We start from the raw sequence: 19199 nt of genomic DNA on the forward strand, positions 1-19199 counted from the left end.
GCTCTCTGTCTCAAGCAAATTTGTGACATCAAGGGACAGAAATTGTCTGTATCTGCAGCCATGAGAAGCGGAAGCGCCCCATTGATTTCTGCAGAAAGATAGGACTGGAGGCTGCTCACTGACAACCATGGTGTCCTGCTGGACCCTGGGAGAAATTTGCTAAAAAAATTTAAAAGATGGTTCCTACTGTCCATAAAAGATTTTATGCTGCAACAAAATCCAATGTGTTTTGAGGGCTAAGCACTCCCCCTTCATCAGGACTGACACTCAGACAATAAAGAAGAGAATATAAAAATATATATATATTGTGGGAACTAGCACCAAGGGTAGAGCTTTTTAAGAACACATTACTCGCTTCTTTTTTAAGGGCTGCTTTTGCCCAATTTTATTTAACAGAAAGTTCCATATAACAGGTTTCCAACGCAGGGGTATCCACCATCAATACAATGGTCTCTCTTTATCAGCCCTGCTGGTTAGCAGTATCTCTATTTATATGGGTCTCCCAGACCACTGGCTAGTCCCAGCACACAGCGTTGGACTCCTTGAATGCACACAGCCTCTTTCCAAAAAATGTCTTTTTGCACACAGCGAGCAGCCCCTTGCTGCTCTGGCTTCCACCTCTCCTAGGTGGAGCCCTCCTGACTCCAGGGCAATGACCTCTTGTCTGCTGGGGTGGAGCCCAGAACCCTGGTCCTGACTCTAGAAGAGAGCCATGCACACATGACCAATCAGTCTCCTGGCCATTCCCAAAACCTGGTCCCAGGAGTGGAGATTTCATCCCTCCAAAATCACTTTGAAATCTCCAGGCTCCAGGTCCCAAAATGGACTTTACAAACAAATGAGAAAAGTGAAAAGCCACTTTCCTCTGCATCAAACAACTATCCTGGAGCCCCTCAACCTGCCTTGTTGAGAATCCCAGGTGAAATATCCTTTTTATATTGTGACAGATCACCACACTGCCACAATACATATATATATATATATATACATATATATATATACAGGTGAAGCTCGAAAAATTAGAATATTGTGCAAAAGTTAATTTATTTCAGTAATGCAACTTAAAAGGTGAAACTAATATATGAGATAGACTCATTACATGCAAAGCAAGATAGTTCAAGCTGCGATTTGTCATAATTGTGATGATTATGGCTTACAGCTCATGAAAACCCCAAATCCACAATTTCAGAAAATTAGAATATTGTGAAAATGTGCAATATTCTAGGCTCAAAGTGTCCCACTCTAATCAGCTAATTAAGCCATAACACCTGCAAAAGGTTTCTGAGCCTTTAAATGGTCTCTCAGTCTGGTTCAGTAGGAATCACAATCATGGGAAAGACTGCTGACCTGACAGTTGTGCAGAAAACCATCATTGACACCCTCCATAAGGAGGGAAAGCCTCAAAAGGTAATTGCAAAAGAAGTTGGATGTTCCCAAAGTGCTGTATCAAAGCACATTAATAGAAAGTTATGTGGAAGAGAAAAGTGTGGAAGAAAAAATTGCACAAGCAGCAGGGATGACCGCAGCCTGGAGAGGATTGTCAGGAAAAGGCCATTCAAAAGTGTTAGGGACTTTCACAAGGAGTGGACTAAGGCTGGAGTCAGTGCATCAAGAGCCATCACACACAGACGGATCCTGGACAAATGTCGTATTCCTCTTTTCAAGCTGCTCCTGAACAAACAACATCAGAAGCAACTTACCTGGGCTAAAAAAAACAGAACTGGTCTGTTGCTCAGTGGTCCAAAGTCCTCTTTTCGGATGAGAGCAACTTTTGCATCTCATTTGGAAACCAAGGACTCAGAAGAAGAATGGAGAGGTACACACTGCAAGATGCTTGAAGTCCAGTGTGAAGTTTCCACAGTCTGTGTTGATTTGGGGAGCCATGTCATCTGCTGATGTTGGTCCACTGTGCTTCATTAAGTCCAGGGTCAACGCAGCCATCTAACAGAAGATCTTGGAGCACTTCATGCTTGAGCTTTATGGGGATGCTGACTTCATTTTCCAGCAGGACTTGGCGCCTGCCCACACTGCCAAAAGCACCAAAACCTGGTTCAATGACCGTGGGATTACTGTGCTTGATTGGCCAGCAAACTCGCCTGACCTGAAGCCCATAGAGAATCTATGGGGCATTGCCAAGAGAAAGATGAGAGAAATGAGACCGAACAATGCAGAAGAGCTGAAGGCCACTATTGAAGCATCCTGGTCTTCCATAACACCTCAGCAGTGCCACAGGCTGATAGCGTCCATGACACGCAGCATTAAGGCAGTAATTGCTGCAAAAGGGGCCCAAACCAAGTACTGAGTACATATGCATGCTTATACTTTTCAGAGGTCCGATATTGTTCTATTTACAATTCTTGTTTTATTGATTGCATGTAATATTCTAATTTTCTGAGATTGTGGATTTGGGGTTTTCATGAGCTGTAAGCCATAATCATCACAATTATGACAAATCGCAGTTTGAACTATCTTGCTTTGCTTGTAATGAGTCTATCTCATATATTAGTTTCACCTTTTAAGTTGCATTACTGAAATAAATTAACTTTTGCACGATATTCTAATTTTTCGAGTTTCACCTGTATATACAGTTGTGCTCAAAAGTTTGCATACCCTAGCAGAAATTGTGGCATTTTGCCATTAAAATTTAAAATATGACTGATCATGCCAAAAACTGTAATTTATTTAAGGATAGTGCTCATATGAAGCTATTTTTTATCATATAGTTGTTTGGCTCCTTCTTAAATCATAATGAAAACAGAAATCCGTCATCGGAGCCCGGGTATGACGGTATCACGCTTTCTTCGATGTACGTTTTGTCTGGTGGCGTCTTCCTGAAGACATCACCAGGCGAAACATACGTCGAAGAAAGCGTGATACCATCATATCAGGGCTCCGGTGATGTCATGCCCAGCCAAGGCAGAGGCTTGGAACGCACGTTGGCCATCTTTGATCTAAAATATACAGGCAATACATGCTGGTGCCGGCTTCTTAGGCACCTTATCATGTGAGTGCATTGAGTTTGTTATTATTCTTGGCATATTAAATACTACACTTAGATCGTTATTACTGTTGTGTTTTTTTTTAGTATCATGGCATAGAAAGCCAGGATTATCTATTTGAATCCCTTCAACTATCGTTTGGGGAATTTATGGGAAATTATACATCAGTCCTTCTGGCTAGCCAACCTGGAGGTGTGGGTGTTGGTGATCGTATTGGGAGGAACCTCCAGCGATTTATAACACACAATGCAATATATTACTACTGTAATGGGGGTCATATATGTCCCTTTAGGGGGTTAATATATTAACACATATTATTTGGCTCCACAGTAATTCATTTCTGATTGGTTATTTGTATATATTATCATGTTACACATGTGTATGATTATGTACGTAGTCAGTTATTGGTTTGTCACTTCACCATCTAGCAGCTCCTTCTGGGATAGAGCTACATAACTATCAGACTGCACTCCAATTCTATACGTTATGTTCACAATAACCATTTTATAGATATATCTGCTGTACTCACCCTGGTTCACAGGAGTACTCCACTATAGCTCCAAATACAAATTCATTTTCACTTTTAAGCTCAAATGTCCCAAACTGAATGTCCCCGGGGTGACCACAGCGTCTTTCTGTTAGCAACATAAAATATTGGCATAAAATATATTGTTATATACAGCAAACTTATTGTGCTTCTATGCAGTTAAGATACATAGTATAATATTAAATATAATATGGATTTGATTCTGTGTTTTGTGTATTTCTTTGTCTGTTCCCAGTGCCAGATTAAACTCTGTGGAGGTCACTATATGTAGTCAGCACCTTGTGGCCCTTCTCACTTCTGCATGCTCTAGTGCAGGAGTACTCAAACTGCGGCCCGTGGGCAACAAGTGGCTCTTGGAGTCCTTTGATGTGGCCCTCAACCTCAAACCAGGGAAGCATTTACATGGACTCGGCAACCCATTGATCATGATCAAAATTAATTGAAAGGTACAGTAGCAAAAAAAAGTATGTGAACCCCTTGGGATTACGTGGAGTTTTGCATGAATTGGGCATAAAATGTGCTCTGAACGTCATCTAAGTCACAACAATAGAAGAACACAGTCTGCTGAACATAATACTACTGAACATTAGATGTTGCCATGGTTTAATTGCACATAACATGTAAACATTCACAGTGCAGGGAGGAAAAAGTATGTGAACCTTTGGACTTAATAACTGGTTGACCCTCCTTTGGCAGCAATAACCTCAACCAAACGTTTCCTGTAGTTGCAGATCAGACCTGCACAACGATCTGGAGTCATTTTGGACCACTCCTCTTCACAAAACTGTTTCAGTGTAGCAATACTCTTGGGATGTCTGGTGTGAATCGCTCTTTTAAGGTCATGCCACAGCATTTCATTTGGGTTGAGGTCAGGACTCTGACTGGGTCACTCCAGAAGGCGTATTCTGTGCTGTTGCAGCCATTGTTTTGTTGAATTACTTGTATGCTTTGGGTCATTGTCCTGTTGCGTCACCCATCCTCTGCGGAGCTTCAGTTGGCGGACAGATGGTCGTACGTTTTCCTGCAAAATGTCTTGATAAACTCTGGAATTCATTTTCCCATCAATGACAACAATCCGTCCAAGCCCTGAGGCAGCAAAGCAGCCCCAAATCATGATGCTCCCTCCACCATGTTTTACAGTGGGGATGAAGTTTTGATGTTGGTGTGCTGTGCCTTTTTTTTCTCCACACATAGTGTTGTGTGTTCTTCCCAAACAACTCAATCTTGGTTTCATCTGTCCACAGCATATTTTGCTAGTAGTGCTGTGGAACATCCAGGTGCTCTTTTGCAAACTTCAAACGTGCTGCAATATTATTTTTGGACAGCAATGGCTTCCTCCGTGGTGTCCTCCCACGTACTCCATTCTTGTTTAATGTTTTCCTTATTGTAGATGTGTCAACAAAAATGTTAGCATGTGCCAGAGATTTCTGTAGGTCTTTAGCTGACACTCTGGGATTCTTCTTTACCTCATGCAGCATTCTGCGCTGAGCTCTTGCAGTCATTTTTACAGGGCGACCACGCTTAGGGAGAGTAGCAACAGTGCTAAACTTTCTCCATTTGTAGACAGTCTGTCTTACCGTGGACACATGAACATCAAGGCTTTTGGAGATACTTTTGTAACCCTTTCCAGCTTCATGCAAGTCAACAATTCTTGATCGTAGGTCTTCTGAGAGCTCTTTTCTGCGAGGCATGGTTCACATCAGACAATGCTTCTTGAAACCAGTAAACCCAAAACAGGTGTGTGTTTTTTAAGGGCAGGACAGCTGTCAGCAACACATCCAATATCATCACACTGATTGGAGTCAAGGTTGGCTCACTCCTGGCTCCAATTAGCTCTGGGAGAAGTCATTAAACTAGGGCCTCACATACTTTTTCCTCCCTGCACTGTGAATGTTTACATGTTATGTGCAATTAAACCATGGCAACATCTAATGCTTCTGTAGTATTATGTTCAGCAGACTGTGTTCTTCTATTGTTGTGACTTAGATGACGTTCAGAGCACATTTTATACCCAATTCATGCAAAACTCCACGTAATCCCAAGGGGTTCACATACTTTTTCTTGCAACTGTAGGTGTAAATAATCAGTGGACATTGTTAAGGTCTGCCACCCTGGAGTCAACTAGAATATATGTCAGGCAAGTTAGTGAGAATAAAAGGAAGAAAAAACAATGTAGTTCACTAAAGAGATAAGTAGAATAGTACAGGAGAAAAAAAAATCAGCATATAGAAGATTCAAGGAAACAAGAGGTGTAGCTGGAAGAGAAGAGTATAAAAATAGACTAAGGAAGCCAAACACATTATCACTGCTGCCAAAGCACAGAAAGAGGAGGAAATTGCTCAATCTATTAAGAAAGGAAATAAAACCTTTTTTAGCTACATTAGTGACAGAAAGAAAAAATACTATAGGATAATTAAAAGTAAAACTGGGCACAAAACTTATGTTGAAGGAAGCCTGGATGTAGCAAACCACTTAAACAATTAATTCTGCTCAGTCTTCTCAGAAATAAATTGTACTATCAATAATAAGTTGGGGAATCATATTGGTTTTTGCAATGACAGTTCATTTTTAGGATTTCTGTAGACAGAGGTAGCAGAGGAACTGGCTCAGGTAAATCTTAAAAAAAGCAATGGACCCTGATGGTATTCATCCCAGAGTTCTAAGAGAACTTCAAGGTATAGTTGTTGGACCAGAAATAGCTCTTTTTAATCAATCTCTTCTAACAGGAGAAGTTCCCTATGACTGGTAGACAGCTTTTTGTATTTTTGACTATGACTGCATGAGAATATAGCTGTAATATAATACTGCTAATGCATCCTTAGGAGCACTAAAATTGCTTTGCCCCTGTCCTACATAAATAAAATATGAAATAATTATGCCAAAAAAACAAGTTTAAACAAATCATAGGAGAAAAGATTTAAAATTAGAGCTAAAGGGTCTGTATACATTGGGGGGGGGCCCATGCTGTTTTATTTATTTTTTTATAAAAATGTCAATTACTTTTAAATGTTAGTCCTGCTGCAGCAGGACAGATGTGCAACTTAGCAGGTAGTTTACGGGGAACCAACAGACATGATATTTATGGGAATTTTTAATTTTTTTTTTTTACTTTAAGCAATGCAAAATGACGGAACATATATGTGCACTTTTGAATTTACAAGTTCGAGTCCCACAGACTTGCATTATGTTTGATGTTCGCGGTAGAACTTTCTTTAGGTTCAAAAGTCCTATCGCAAACCGAACAAGGGGTGTTCAGACAATCACTAATGAGGAATTGATGCTGCGTCTTGAAAAGTGACAATTCTTTTAAGCAATTATCTCTTATCTTAGGCATATCATTTATGCTGAAGAAGTGGCCATTGATATCAAGAAATTGGAAGCTGTCACCTTTTGGCCAAGGCCTCACAATGTGACTGAGCTAAAGTAATTCCTTTGGATCTGCTGCTTACCAAAGATTTATGGAAGGATTCTCCAAACATGGTACCTCAAAGAATTGCTGAGAAGCAAATATGAAGTAGATGTCTCGGGATTCTGAGGACTGGCCTATGTGAGATGGCTATTCTCCAGTTGAGGAGGAGCTTCACCAATGTACCTGTTTTGTCCTACACTCACTCAGTTCACAGTTGTGTGATGAAGCAGTCTACTAAGGAAGCCCCTTGCGAGATCCCAAAAAAAAAATGGAAACAGTTTTTTTCCAGGGAAGCGTAGGGAAACCATGCTAGCCATTTTGCTCAATGACAATGGACACTTAGGACCAGACAGGACTTTCATGTAATAGACAAAAAGGCTGTATTGGCCCTGCAAGAGGGTAAAGGGTAAAAGATGCTTCCACTATTGTTTATGCTGCATTTAGAGGAAAACATTACCCTCCAGAGCTGCCCCACTGGGTCATCTCCAAAGTCAAGTACCTACGGAGTTGATGTGCATCCGCTTCACCCACTATAACCAAGCTTTCCCAACAATAAAAACAAAGAGCATCAACAGTAGCCAAGGCCCTGGTGAAGAAATTCCTTGTTCACTATGGGCTACCTCAAAGAATTCACTCTGATAAGAGCAAAGACTTTGGAAGCTGACTCATCAGGAAACTGCAAAACTTTTGGGCATTCATAAGTCCAGACCTATCACCCTCAAGGGGACCCACATCTCAAAAGATAAAACTGTACACTTCTTGACAGCAGAAAAGAAACAGCATTGGAGCACTTAGTACTTAGAATGATGCCAATGGTTACTCCCCATACATGCTCTTGTTTGGGAGAAAGATCTGACTGCCTTTGGGCTTAGCTTTCAGCGCCTCAGAAGACCAGATGTCTTGTCACATCCCAGGGATAAGGAATCAGATCAAAATGAACTTGAGGACTGCTAACAAAAAGGTCCTGGCTGTATTGGTCAGAGTTAGAGTTCAGGACTTAGAACTGGGAGATCTGGTACTGCTGAGGAATCTGGGTATCCATTCCACAGAGGATACATAGTCAGGTCAGAAAAAATTGGAAGACTGCTTACAAATAGGCTGTATTGGACATCTGAGGTCAAGAGAACAAGGGCAATTTTTGAACTACAGTAAGAGTTAGAATTCAGGAGCTGGAAAATTTGGTACTGCTGAGGAGTCTGAGCATCCTTGGAAAACATAAGCAAGGTGACCAGCGTAGATGCCACCCCTATTATCAACTGGCACCAAAATCATCTTTTACCCCCTGAGTGAAACTGTTCAGATGCCCCAGTGGGCTAAACCACCTTCTACTAAAGCATTATCGGCAAGGATTGGTAACCTGAACACAGGCTTCTTCACCTGTCAAAGAAGAGCATAACAGTGAGGAAGAGGTTGTCTGTATTTATAGGTTGTGGCCATCTAAGGCTATGGATGCCACTCTGACCACCCTTGTCAGAGATACAGTGAGGCACAGAAATATTTGAACACACTGCGATTTTGCAAGTTCTCCCACTTAGAAATCATGTAGGGGGTCTTAAATTCACACTGTGGTGCATTCCCACTCTGAGAGACAGAATTAAAAAAAAAATTCAGGAAATCACATTGTATGATTTTTAAAGAATTTATTTGTCTTGCACTGCTGAACGTAAGTATTTGAACACATAAGAAACAGCAAGAATTCTGGCTCTCAAAGACCTGTTACTGTTCCTTTAAAAAGTCCACCTCTACTCCACTCATTAATCTAACTTAGTAGCACCTGTCTGAGCTCTTTAAAGACACCTGTCCACCCCACAGTCAGTCAGACGCCAACTACTACCATGGGCAAGACCAAAGAGCTGTCAAAAGACAGCAGAGACAAAATTGTGGACCTCCACAAGGCTGGAAAGGGCTACGGGGGCAATTGCCAAGCAGCTTGGTGAAAATAGATCAACTGTTGGAGCAATTGTTAGAAAATGGAAGAGGTTAAAGACTACTGTCAGTCTCCCTCGGACTGGGGCTCCATGCAAGATCTAACCTCGTGGAGTATCACTGATGATAAGAAAGGTGAGGAATCAGCCCAGAACTACAAGGGAGGAGCTGGTCAATGACATGAAGAGAGCTGGGACAACAGTTTCAAAGGTCACTGTCGGAAGAACACTACGCCGTCATGGTTTCAAATCATGCATTGCACGGAAGGTTCCCCTGCTCAAGTCATCACATGTCCAGGCCCGTCTGGTTTGCCAATGACCATCTGGATGATCCAGAGGAGGCATGGGAGAAAGTCATGTGGTCAGATGAGACCAAAGTAGAACTTTTTGGTCTAAACTTCACTCGTCGTGTTTGGAGGAAAAAGAAGGATGAGTTGCATCCCAAGAACACCATCCCTACTGTGAAGCATGGGAGTGGTAACATCATGCTTTGGGGGTGCTTTTCTACAAAGGGGACAGGACGACTGCACTGTATTAAGGAGAGGATGAATGGGGCCATTTATTGTGAGATTTTGAGCAACAACCTCCTTCGCTTAGTCAGAGCATTGAAGATGGGTCGTGGCTGGGTCTTCCAACATGACAACGACCTGAAGCACACAGCGAGGATAACAAAGAGTGGCTCCGTAAGAAGCATATCAAGGTTCTGGAGTGGCCTAGCCAGTCTACAGATCTAAATCCAATAGAACATCTTTGGAGGGAGCTGAAACTCCGTGTTGCTCAGCGACAGCCCTGAAACCTGACAGATCTATAGGAGACTGCGTGGAGGAGTGGGCCAAAATCCCTGTTACAGTGTGTGCAAACCTGGTCAAGAACTATAGCAAACGTTTGACCTCTGTAATTGCAAACAAAGGCTTCTGTACCAAATATTAACACTGATTTTCTCAGGTGTTCAAATACTTACAGTATGTTCAGCAGTGCAAGACAAATATATTCTTTAAAAATCATACAATGTGATTTCCTGAATTTTTTTTTTTTAATTCTGTCTCTCAGAGTGGGAATGCACCTACAATGTGAATTTCAGACCCCTCCATGATTTCCAAGTGGGAGAACTTGCAAAATCGCAGGGTGTTCAAATACTTCTGCTCCTCACTGTACGTATTCAGGGACTCTTAAGCCTGATGCCCCTGAATTCATTCCTCAGACTGAAGAGGAAGAAACACAGGAGAAGTCTTCCATTAAAACATTTGAGGGAGGAAGTAGAAATCCTTCTACCAGCCTCTAAATCTGATGAAGAGTCCTCAGAAGAAGTTCCACCTGAGACAAAGGAGCAGAGAGCCAAAAGATCATTGCTCCCTTCAAAAAGACTGGCATGCATCTCTCTGGGCCACAGTTAGGAGGAGGCTGTATCCACAGACCTAAGATTCCCAAAGATACAGATGCTGTCTATCATGACTTTGGTGGAACAAGACCCTAGACTGCCTCCTGGCATACCTTAGTGATAGCTCCCCATGTTTGCTCCTTTTACAAGGAAATGTCATAACATTAGCTTCATCTCATGGGTCAAATGTGCCTAGTTGTGAATATAAACTTTTTTTTGCTAATTTTGTTATATTGTATCTTCTGTGCCCATTTTGCCTCTTTGAAGAACAAAAACCTTTTGGTGGGGGTATTATGTAGCTCTTCCAGCAGTGCCTGTCTGTGCTGCAGCCACATGACCCCGAGCGCTGACAGGCCCACCCACAGTGCTGTCATTCCTCTCTCCTCAGCCACAATTACACTTGGCCAGGGGATTGGCTGGGCCACGGGAGAAAGAGCAGGAACACTGCGTTGCTGCAGGTAGATGAGAGAATGACCATTATTCACTGTAGCAGTGGCTGAAATGCTGCACAGCATTGTCAGCTGAGGACACAGTGATTGGCTGCAGACTCAGCCTGGGAGTAGGGGAAGGCCTGACTGTTAAATCAGGGGGCTGCAGGGGTGGGCAGTCCAGGATCAGTAAATACTGTGTGGAACTAAAAGTCCCAGGAAAATCATGCTTGGGGAGGGATAAGGGTTTGTTCTTAAGATAATTTCCCTTTCCAAATAAATAAATCCCAGTAAGGGATTATAAAATTTTGTTTATTCTGCTCCAACATAGACTGTGGGACACAATGCAGGCTGCCAACAGCTCTTTACCACTGCCCAGTGGGAAAGGGATAAGATGGAACTTTATAGCCTCTGTGTGTATCTTCCATATTTAGGACAGCCCCTTAAGTTAGGGCACAGGAAGTCTAAACGTTTCCCTTGAACCAGGTTGTTGGGACGTATTATACATACATGATTATGTAAATATCTTGTTTGTAGCTTGTTTTTTTGTGTGCACTGTTTGTCATCTCTATTTTCAATATATATTGGTATTGCTGTTGCTGTCTTACTCTGCTGGGAAATAAAACCCTTCTTTCAACCTTGTGTGCCAGAGAGTATGGTACTGTCTAGTGGGTCATTACCACCAAGATCAGGGAATGTTAAACATCAGCAACTTCAGAGGTAAGTGATACAGTCGCATATTTCAATCTTGCCTCTTCCTCCCTTGGCCCCTCTCTACCTACAATGAACTGTACAAGTTATTTTCTCTAATTTTATGTCTTTATCATTACAAGAGAAGAGCTCACAAATGTTCCCCTCCTTCTTAGAGTAGCCTTTGGTCCTTAATGTGTCAAACAGTGACATTTACCCCAAGACCAGCTCCATCAGTCCAGAGCCTCTCTTCTCCATATGTTTACAGTATGTTCAAATTAAAAATGGCTGTTAAAAAAGATTTTGTAAAGAGCACAAATCTTTATGGTCAAGGTTAAAAAAATATTCTTTGACACAGTGATTGCAATATTTGCAATAAGCCCCTAAAGTAATATATACAGTATGTGGGCAGAGAAACCAGTGATGAGATTTCCCAGCTAGAAATATGGCTATTGCAGCAGAGATCCATACTATGTATTTTCTGGAAGGTAACCTAAAAGCAAAGCATCTACCCAAAACTGAAAACATTGACAGGTCATAGATAATGTGATTTCCTTTCCTGCAACCATGTGTTGCAGGAGTGAAAATCACTTGATTCTCCCATCAACACCATCACTGTTGATGTGTGAATCTCTCCCGCGGAGCTATTGTGTTCTCTGTGCATTCTGGGAGCTGTCCATGCTGGGAGAACATAATGATTATTGCTAGGTTATAGCCACTAGCAGTAATTGCATGCTATAAATCCAACATACTGGTTATATCCAAGTTGATCAATGAATCGACTTTGGTACAATCAGCCTGTCCATAGATGGATCGAATCTCGGCTGGTCCCTGCTGAAAGAGATTCGAACAGTCTATGGCCACCTTTAGACTGGGTATGCTGACAGTTTACTGTGTGCCTTCTCAAATCGTGTCTTTGTTATGGAAAGCAATGTGGTACAAGGTAATTGTTGTGAATGATACTGTATTATTGCAAGGATGTCTTTAATCTCATCAGAAAGACTAGAATGAATTTAGGAACAGTAAATTAGAGATTATTGGAGCTGTATAAAACAAAGTTTACAAACAACAAGAAACTAAATAAGACTTACTAACTTACTAATATACATATTTATTAGACAAAATCTTAATTTTAAATATACAAAATTGCCACCTAAGCACATATACTGTATATTAGCAAGCATACAAAAAGCCTTAAAGCGGAGCTCTACCCAAAAGGGGAAGTTCCACTTTAAGGATTTGTCCCCCGCTCCACATTAAGAATTTGACAGGGACCCGCTCCCACTTCTGCTTCGATCGCCTAGGTGATCGGAAGCGGAAGTTGTCCTCTCCCCCTCCTTCCTTGTCAGGTCCCAGAAGACTACGGGGCCATTCACAAAGTGCAGTGCTTCTCACGCATGCACAATGGGCACCCGGTTGTGAAGCCACAAGCTGTCATAGCCGGGTGCCCACACTGAAGATGCTGGTGCCAGGGAGAGAAGACGCCCGGTGAAACCAACGGTGGTGAAGACACCACTGGGCTGAGAGACATGTAAGTGGCTGTATTTTAAAAGTCAGCAGCTACAGTTTTTGTAGCTGCTGATTTTTTTTATTTTTTTTTGGTGGAACTCCAATTTAACTCAGTTTCTTTGAACTATGCATATAAATGTGCTCCATCCCAAAAGATTGTGATATAAGGCTGAATGGACAAACCTTTTTTTATTTTGTGTATACTTAGTAACTTTAATTATCTGTATTCTATTCATGTATTGCACTAGGATAAGAATAAAAGCATTTTCATCTATTGTTATGCCACATACAAATCATTATGCTTACTTTTGCATTCCCCTCCTGAAAACCGTTGCCATTTGCCTTCTGAGCAGATCATTTTAAGAGATCCATAGCGTGAATATCCAGGGCGGCAAGCATAATTTACTACGAAACCCATGGGAAATGTTTCTTGTTTGAGGTCCTCTATCAACTCCGCAAGTTCCATTCTTGGTGGAATTTTGCAACTACCTAGAAATAAAAAAATTAGAATAAAAAAAATACAGTTACTGTTTCTTTTACCACTTGAAATCCGGCATGTTAAACCACCTTCCTGTTTAGGTCATTTTTACTGACAATTACTTAGCTATGCAACAGTGTAACCAAATTAATTTACTGTATATAATTTTTTTTTAGACAGAAGGTGGCAGTTAATCTTCACCCAGTTAATGTGTGTGAAGACTGGACAATGACAGTCCTGCAGCAGTAGGCCAGCAATCTGTCTCTAGAGGAGAACACAAGGCCACTGTGTTCAGCTCTGAATTCCGAGCCGAGAGAGAGAGACATTCTCTTGCTGTAGAATATATCTGCTTTCCCAGCATCCTCCTCGTTTGCCAGCTCTCTGGTAGTTGTAGTTCAATCAGCACTCAGGAGTACAAGATGCATTGGCTATAGGACTACAGGTCCCAAGATCCTCTGCAGTCAGAAACCCAATCCACTTTGCTAACAGAAAGTGATATAGCAGTCCCAGTACTGGCCACTAGGGGGAGGGGGGAGGACTGACTAGTCTCATCTGTAAATGTCCCAGAATGACATAATGATATAGCTGGCACCTCTCTACACTAGCTATCATATTTTTGGAGGCCCTGGAGCACCAGGGCAGTACAAACACTCTCAAGTTACCACATTTTGAAACTCAAACACCAAAAACTATTTTTAAGAGGCATAGTGAGACTGCAATATGCATATATGACAAATGATAATTTTTGTAATCAAACTCGAAAGTCACTAAAGTCCCAAAATCTCTTCTGCAAATTGCTTTCTTCAAAAAGAACAGTGCTTTGTGACAAGCATATATCATTCATGCTCCATAAACACTTGCTGATGTTCTCCACCACAGTGAACCATCACCTGTCAATGCTGCAGCTTACCTCGGGACTTGACCCACACAAAGGTAAGGTCAAACACACTTTCCCAACACTCTGGCGATAATAACTGGCAATATTCCTCCGATCAGCTTGTAACAGGTAATTATCACTTTAAGACTGCAGACTCCAAACAAATCAATTTGAAAAATAAAGCAAAAAAGATCTCATGGTGTATAAAAGAAATTAAAAACACTCCCAAGAACAGTGCACTTGTAACATCCAGTGCAGGAGATAGATCCCTTTTTTAAGATTCACTCCAAACAATCATATTGCTTGATGCATATCCCTGGAGAGATGTCTGAGATGGCTGAACTCACACTTCTGGGCATGATGACGTCATGTGGCCGCCCCCTCTGATGCGTTTCATCATGTGACCAGCGACTCAATCATAGGCTATGATGTGGAGGAATACCTTTAAAAATGACACATCTTTCTTGACTACCTATCCCAATTTTGGAGAACGTGAAGTGCCAGGACAGCAGAAACATGCATGAAATTACCACGTTTTGGAAATACCCAAAGGTGTTTTCTAAGAGGCTTAGTGAGTCTTTTGAAGATTTAATTTTTTGCCACATATTTTTGAGAATAAAAACGATATTGTATTTGTTTACACAAATTTGTCAATTTATTTCCAACACACAGCGTAGTTATACTTAAAAACTACACCCCAAAACAAACTCTGCAATTCGAGTATGGGGATACCCCATGTGTGGGACTTGTGTATGACAAATTTAACCACTCGCCCTACTGAGGATTTACCCCCCTTCCTGACCGGGCCATTTTTTGCATTATGGCGCTGCGTTACTTTGACAATTGCGCGGTCATGCAACGCTGCACCCAAATGAAATGTACGTCCTTTTTTTCCCCACGAATTGAGCTTTCTTTCAGTGTTATTTGATTGCCTATGCGTTTTTTAATTTTATGCATTATAAAAAAAGCGATAATTGTGAGAAATAAACAATATTTTTGACTTTTTTTGCTATTAAACATGTCCAGTAAAAAAATGTAAAAATCAAATTTCCTCATAAATGTACGTCACAATGTATTCTGCGACATATCTTTGCTAAAGAAAATCCTAATACTTGTAAATTATTTGGTTTACGTGAAAGTTATAGTGTTTACAAATGGCAGAATATATACTGGGATTTTTTTTTTTCATTTTTACTAGTAATGGCGGCGATCAGCAACTTATAGCGGGATTGCGGTGAACATTCTGACACTGCGGGGAGCTGACTTGGTGTCACTGACATCCCCAGTGACACCAATACAGTGATCAGTGCTAAAAAAAAGCACTGACACTGTACTAATGGCACAGGGTAGGAAGGGATTAACATGAGGGGCGATCAAAAGGGTTATCTATGTGCTGGGAGTGTTTTACTAGGGGGCGGTGTGTTTCACTGTAATCACAGGGCTCTGGATGGCTGTGCTGTGTTTGCCTGAGCTGACAGGGAGGAGGACTGTTAGTAAACAAAACAGTCCTCCACCCCAGCGGTGATCGTCAGTAATCGCGGGGCACTAGCGAGTAATTACCGGTTGGGGCCTGGTGATTGACAGCTGTGGCCGTAAATGGCGGTGCAGGTAGGGCGCGCAAGTGGCTTGTGCGCCCCCTACCCAGAAATGCAAAAGCACGTATATATATGTGATTTTGCGCACCCATGCTGCCCTGTAGCAGTATTTCTGCTATAGGGTGTACGGGAAGCGGTTACTGTATCATAAACATTGTACTGTAATGCCTGCCTCTGTACAAATGGTCAGGGGTTATAGCTTAGTGTTGCTTCACTTGTAGCAGTCCCTGCTCCTATAAGCCAAGGCAGCAGGCAGTTCAGGCAGCAGGCAGAGACCTTGTCATTATGCAGAAAAATGATCAGTCCAGGCGGAAGGCAAAAATGATGGTTGATAAACAGGCCAGGGTTAGTTCAGGTGGGAGGCAGAACACTGTTGCTGGTTGCACTTGTTTGGTGACACTGCACTGGTGTAGTGGCAATCAGGAACACTCACCCTGGCTTTACTGGTCTAGCAACACTGGCACTGGTCAGGCTAGTGATCATGGATACTGTTACTGACTGTACTGGCTATAGTTACACTGTATGGTGGCAACTGGGGACACTGTTGCTGACTGCTCTGACTCTGGTGAAATTGGCATTGTTGGGCTGGTTACACTGACACCGGTGTCAGGAACACTGTTTCCACTGCTTTGGTGTCACTGAGAGCAGTGTAGCTAGTGATCTAGAACACTATCACTGGCCACACTGGTCTGGGAACACTGCCATTGGTGTGTCTGGAGTGTAAGCCGTGTACCGGGGTGGGCTCCCCAGAATACAGTGAAGTCACGTACGAGGAAAGCAATCCCAACACCAGCTTTTGCCACAACAGAATTTTACTTAGATGTGGCAAATAAACACAACCCCAAATGCTGGAATATACAATATATTTACATACACCCAGCCCAAAGGCTGAGACCCTTGTGCTGCACAGCATGGCGCCTTCTGATGGATGAAGGTAGAGAGTTTAGTAATTTACCTACTGGCGGGCACAACTAAGCTGCCACACCTTACCTGTTATTACCCTAAAAGAGCAGGAATCAGTGTATGAGTGTACGGTATGGGCTAGCCTGCGGTGCAGCACAACAGCTTACAATCTTACACAAATCTACAGTATTCTCCCTCCCATAACTGGTCCTGTAGCACGTGCCTGAGTATTCCTTCTGAGCAAAATGCCAGTCTGGCTTGAGTTTGTAGGATTTTATCAGTTCTCCAATGTGAAATGTCACTTTAAGTTGTGGAGTCCTTCCAATGATCAGTAATAACACTTGTGGCCTGACACAAACAGAGACCCTAACTAACTATAGGCCTGAACTCAGTCTTATAGGCGCCAACACTGAAAGGAGGTGCGTGCACAATTCTTACCGACCCGGGTCTGTATTGCAGCCGCTGATGACTGTACAGAACAAAAGTCTCTCCGCTAATCATGCGATGTTATCAGCAATGTATGTTGCTTTGCTCCTCTGTCCCCATCAGCTTCCTGGCAGCAAATCTTCCCCTCTTTGGACAGGATTAGCGTCTTGAACACCATCAACTTCACTCAATGGGATTTCTGATTATGGAGGGCAGTCTTCACAGCTGGATGGCAACGGATTCTCCGATCACACAGCCCCCCTTCTCTCTCAAGCATGACTGCTTTCTCTCCTAGTGTAATAACCCCACCCCTTCATGAGTAAAGAAATTTCTATGCAGTCTGAGGCTGTGTTAGAACAAAACAGCGACATCTTGTGGCTAAACTGCAGAATGTCAGTCAGAACGTTTTTAATTTACTTCAGTCAGTGTTCAAACAATGAAAGCTGTTTCCCCATCTCACAAGAGATCAGGAACACTGTTGCTGACAACACTGATTTTGTGACACTGGGACTGGTGTGTTGGCAATTAAGAACACTGTTGCTGGCTTCCACTAGTCTGGTGACTATGGGACTGGTGTGGAAGTGGTCAGGAACATGGTTTCTGGCTTACACTGATCTAGTAACACTGTACTGGTTTGGCTAGCGATCAAGGACATTGTGGATTGATTACACTGGTATGGTAACAGTGGGACTGGTTTGGCAGTGATAAGGAACACTATTGCTAGCTTACACTGATCTGGTGACACACAGAGCTGCTGAGAAGGCAGTACAGCTGGCCCTCCTATACCAGGCCCCATTAGTTCAAAAGGGGGGCCCAAGTACCTGCAGGAGGGCTGGCTATATTGCCTTATTGCTGACACTTGTGAGACTTGTGGATCCCCCTGCAGCGCTGTCAGCTCCTACTACTCTTTCTCCCTCTGACTGCACTGCAGGGGGATAGGTTCTTGAATCTGTGCCCCCTTTCATCTGCTGTTGGGCCTTCCTGTGTGCCCCCTCCCACACAGCACTGCCAGCTTCCCCCCTCTCCTCTGCGCCTTTCAGATGATGTGGGCACACAGGGGATTATTTCAGGTTGGAGAGCAGGGGAAGCTGTTAAATATGTCATTTTTAACATACCAGCCCCTTCCTTTCATGTGTCTATTCATCCCTGAAGCATAGTAAACTATGTTTAATATGCTTCAGTTTGTGAATGAACAAGATGCCTGAAAGAGCTTCTCATTCATTTACTGCCCAGTGCAGCTGAGACTGCAGAGAAAGGGACTGATGAATCTATGTCCTCAGTCCCTTTCTCTGTCATCAGAGGTTTGTATTTCACCAAAAGCCCCCTACTAGGGGAGTTAAAAAATGTAAAAAAAAAAAATGTAAAAACTAATTTTTAAAAGTGAAGGGCTAAGCAGTCAGCATTTGGATCGCTCTTTATATGACCTCCTCGGACATGCTTTAACCCTGCATTAGGGCACCACAAAAGCAGTGCTATTCACTGTACAGGCTATACAGGGCCCCATGATCAAGAACATTGTTGCTGGCTACACTTGTCTGGTGACATTGACACTGGTATGATTGCGATCAGGAACACTGTTGCTGACTTCCACTGTTCTGGTGACACTGGGACTAGTGCAGCCAGTGATCAGGAACACTGTTTCTGGTTGCAATGATCTGGTGAATCTGGGACTGGTGTGGCAGCAATCATGAACACTGTTGGTGGCTTACATTGATCTGGTGACATTGTAGCTGGCGTGGCTAGTTACTAGTTTATACTGGTCTGTGACTGGTATAGCTAATGATCAGGGACACTGTGCTGGCTGCACTTGTATGAAGACACTGGGACTTGTGTGGTGGCGATCATAAACACTGTTGCTGGTTTATACTGATCTGCTGCCACTATGATTGGTGTACCAAATGATCAAGAACACTTTTGCTGGCTGCACTGGTCTCGTTACTCTTTACTGGTGTGGCTAGTGATCAAAGGCACTGTGATTTATTTACATTGGTATGGTGACACTGGGACTGGTGTGCTTAGCAACTAGGAACACTGT

The 19199-nt window shown here is 42.5% G+C and overlaps 1 protein-coding gene across 4 annotated transcripts in view; it reads right to left on the reverse strand.

Annotated features, from left to right (window-relative positions):
• The window catches only part of LOC149450909 (coagulation factor XIII B chain-like), a 168708-nt gene that overhangs the window by 136725 nt on the left and 12784 nt on the right, over window positions 1-19199 (reverse strand). For all 4 annotated transcript variants that reach the window (XM_089691274.1, XM_089691273.1, XM_089691276.1 and 1 more), the window contains exons 2-3: window positions 13192-13374; window positions 3529-3634 (exon numbers count right to left, since the gene is read on the reverse strand). In XM_089691274.1, coding sequence (XP_089547400.1) covers window positions 3529-3634; window positions 13192-13374 — 289 coding nt within the window. The remainder of the gene's footprint in view (window positions 1-3528; window positions 3635-13191; window positions 13375-19199) is intronic.

This window comes from Staurois parvus, unplaced genomic scaffold (assembly GCF_062004578.1).
Source record: "Staurois parvus isolate SC_StPar_1 unplaced genomic scaffold, SC_StPar_1.0 ptg000560l, whole genome shotgun sequence".
NCBI classification, from domain to species: Eukaryota; Metazoa; Chordata; class Amphibia; order Anura; family Ranidae; genus Staurois; species Staurois parvus.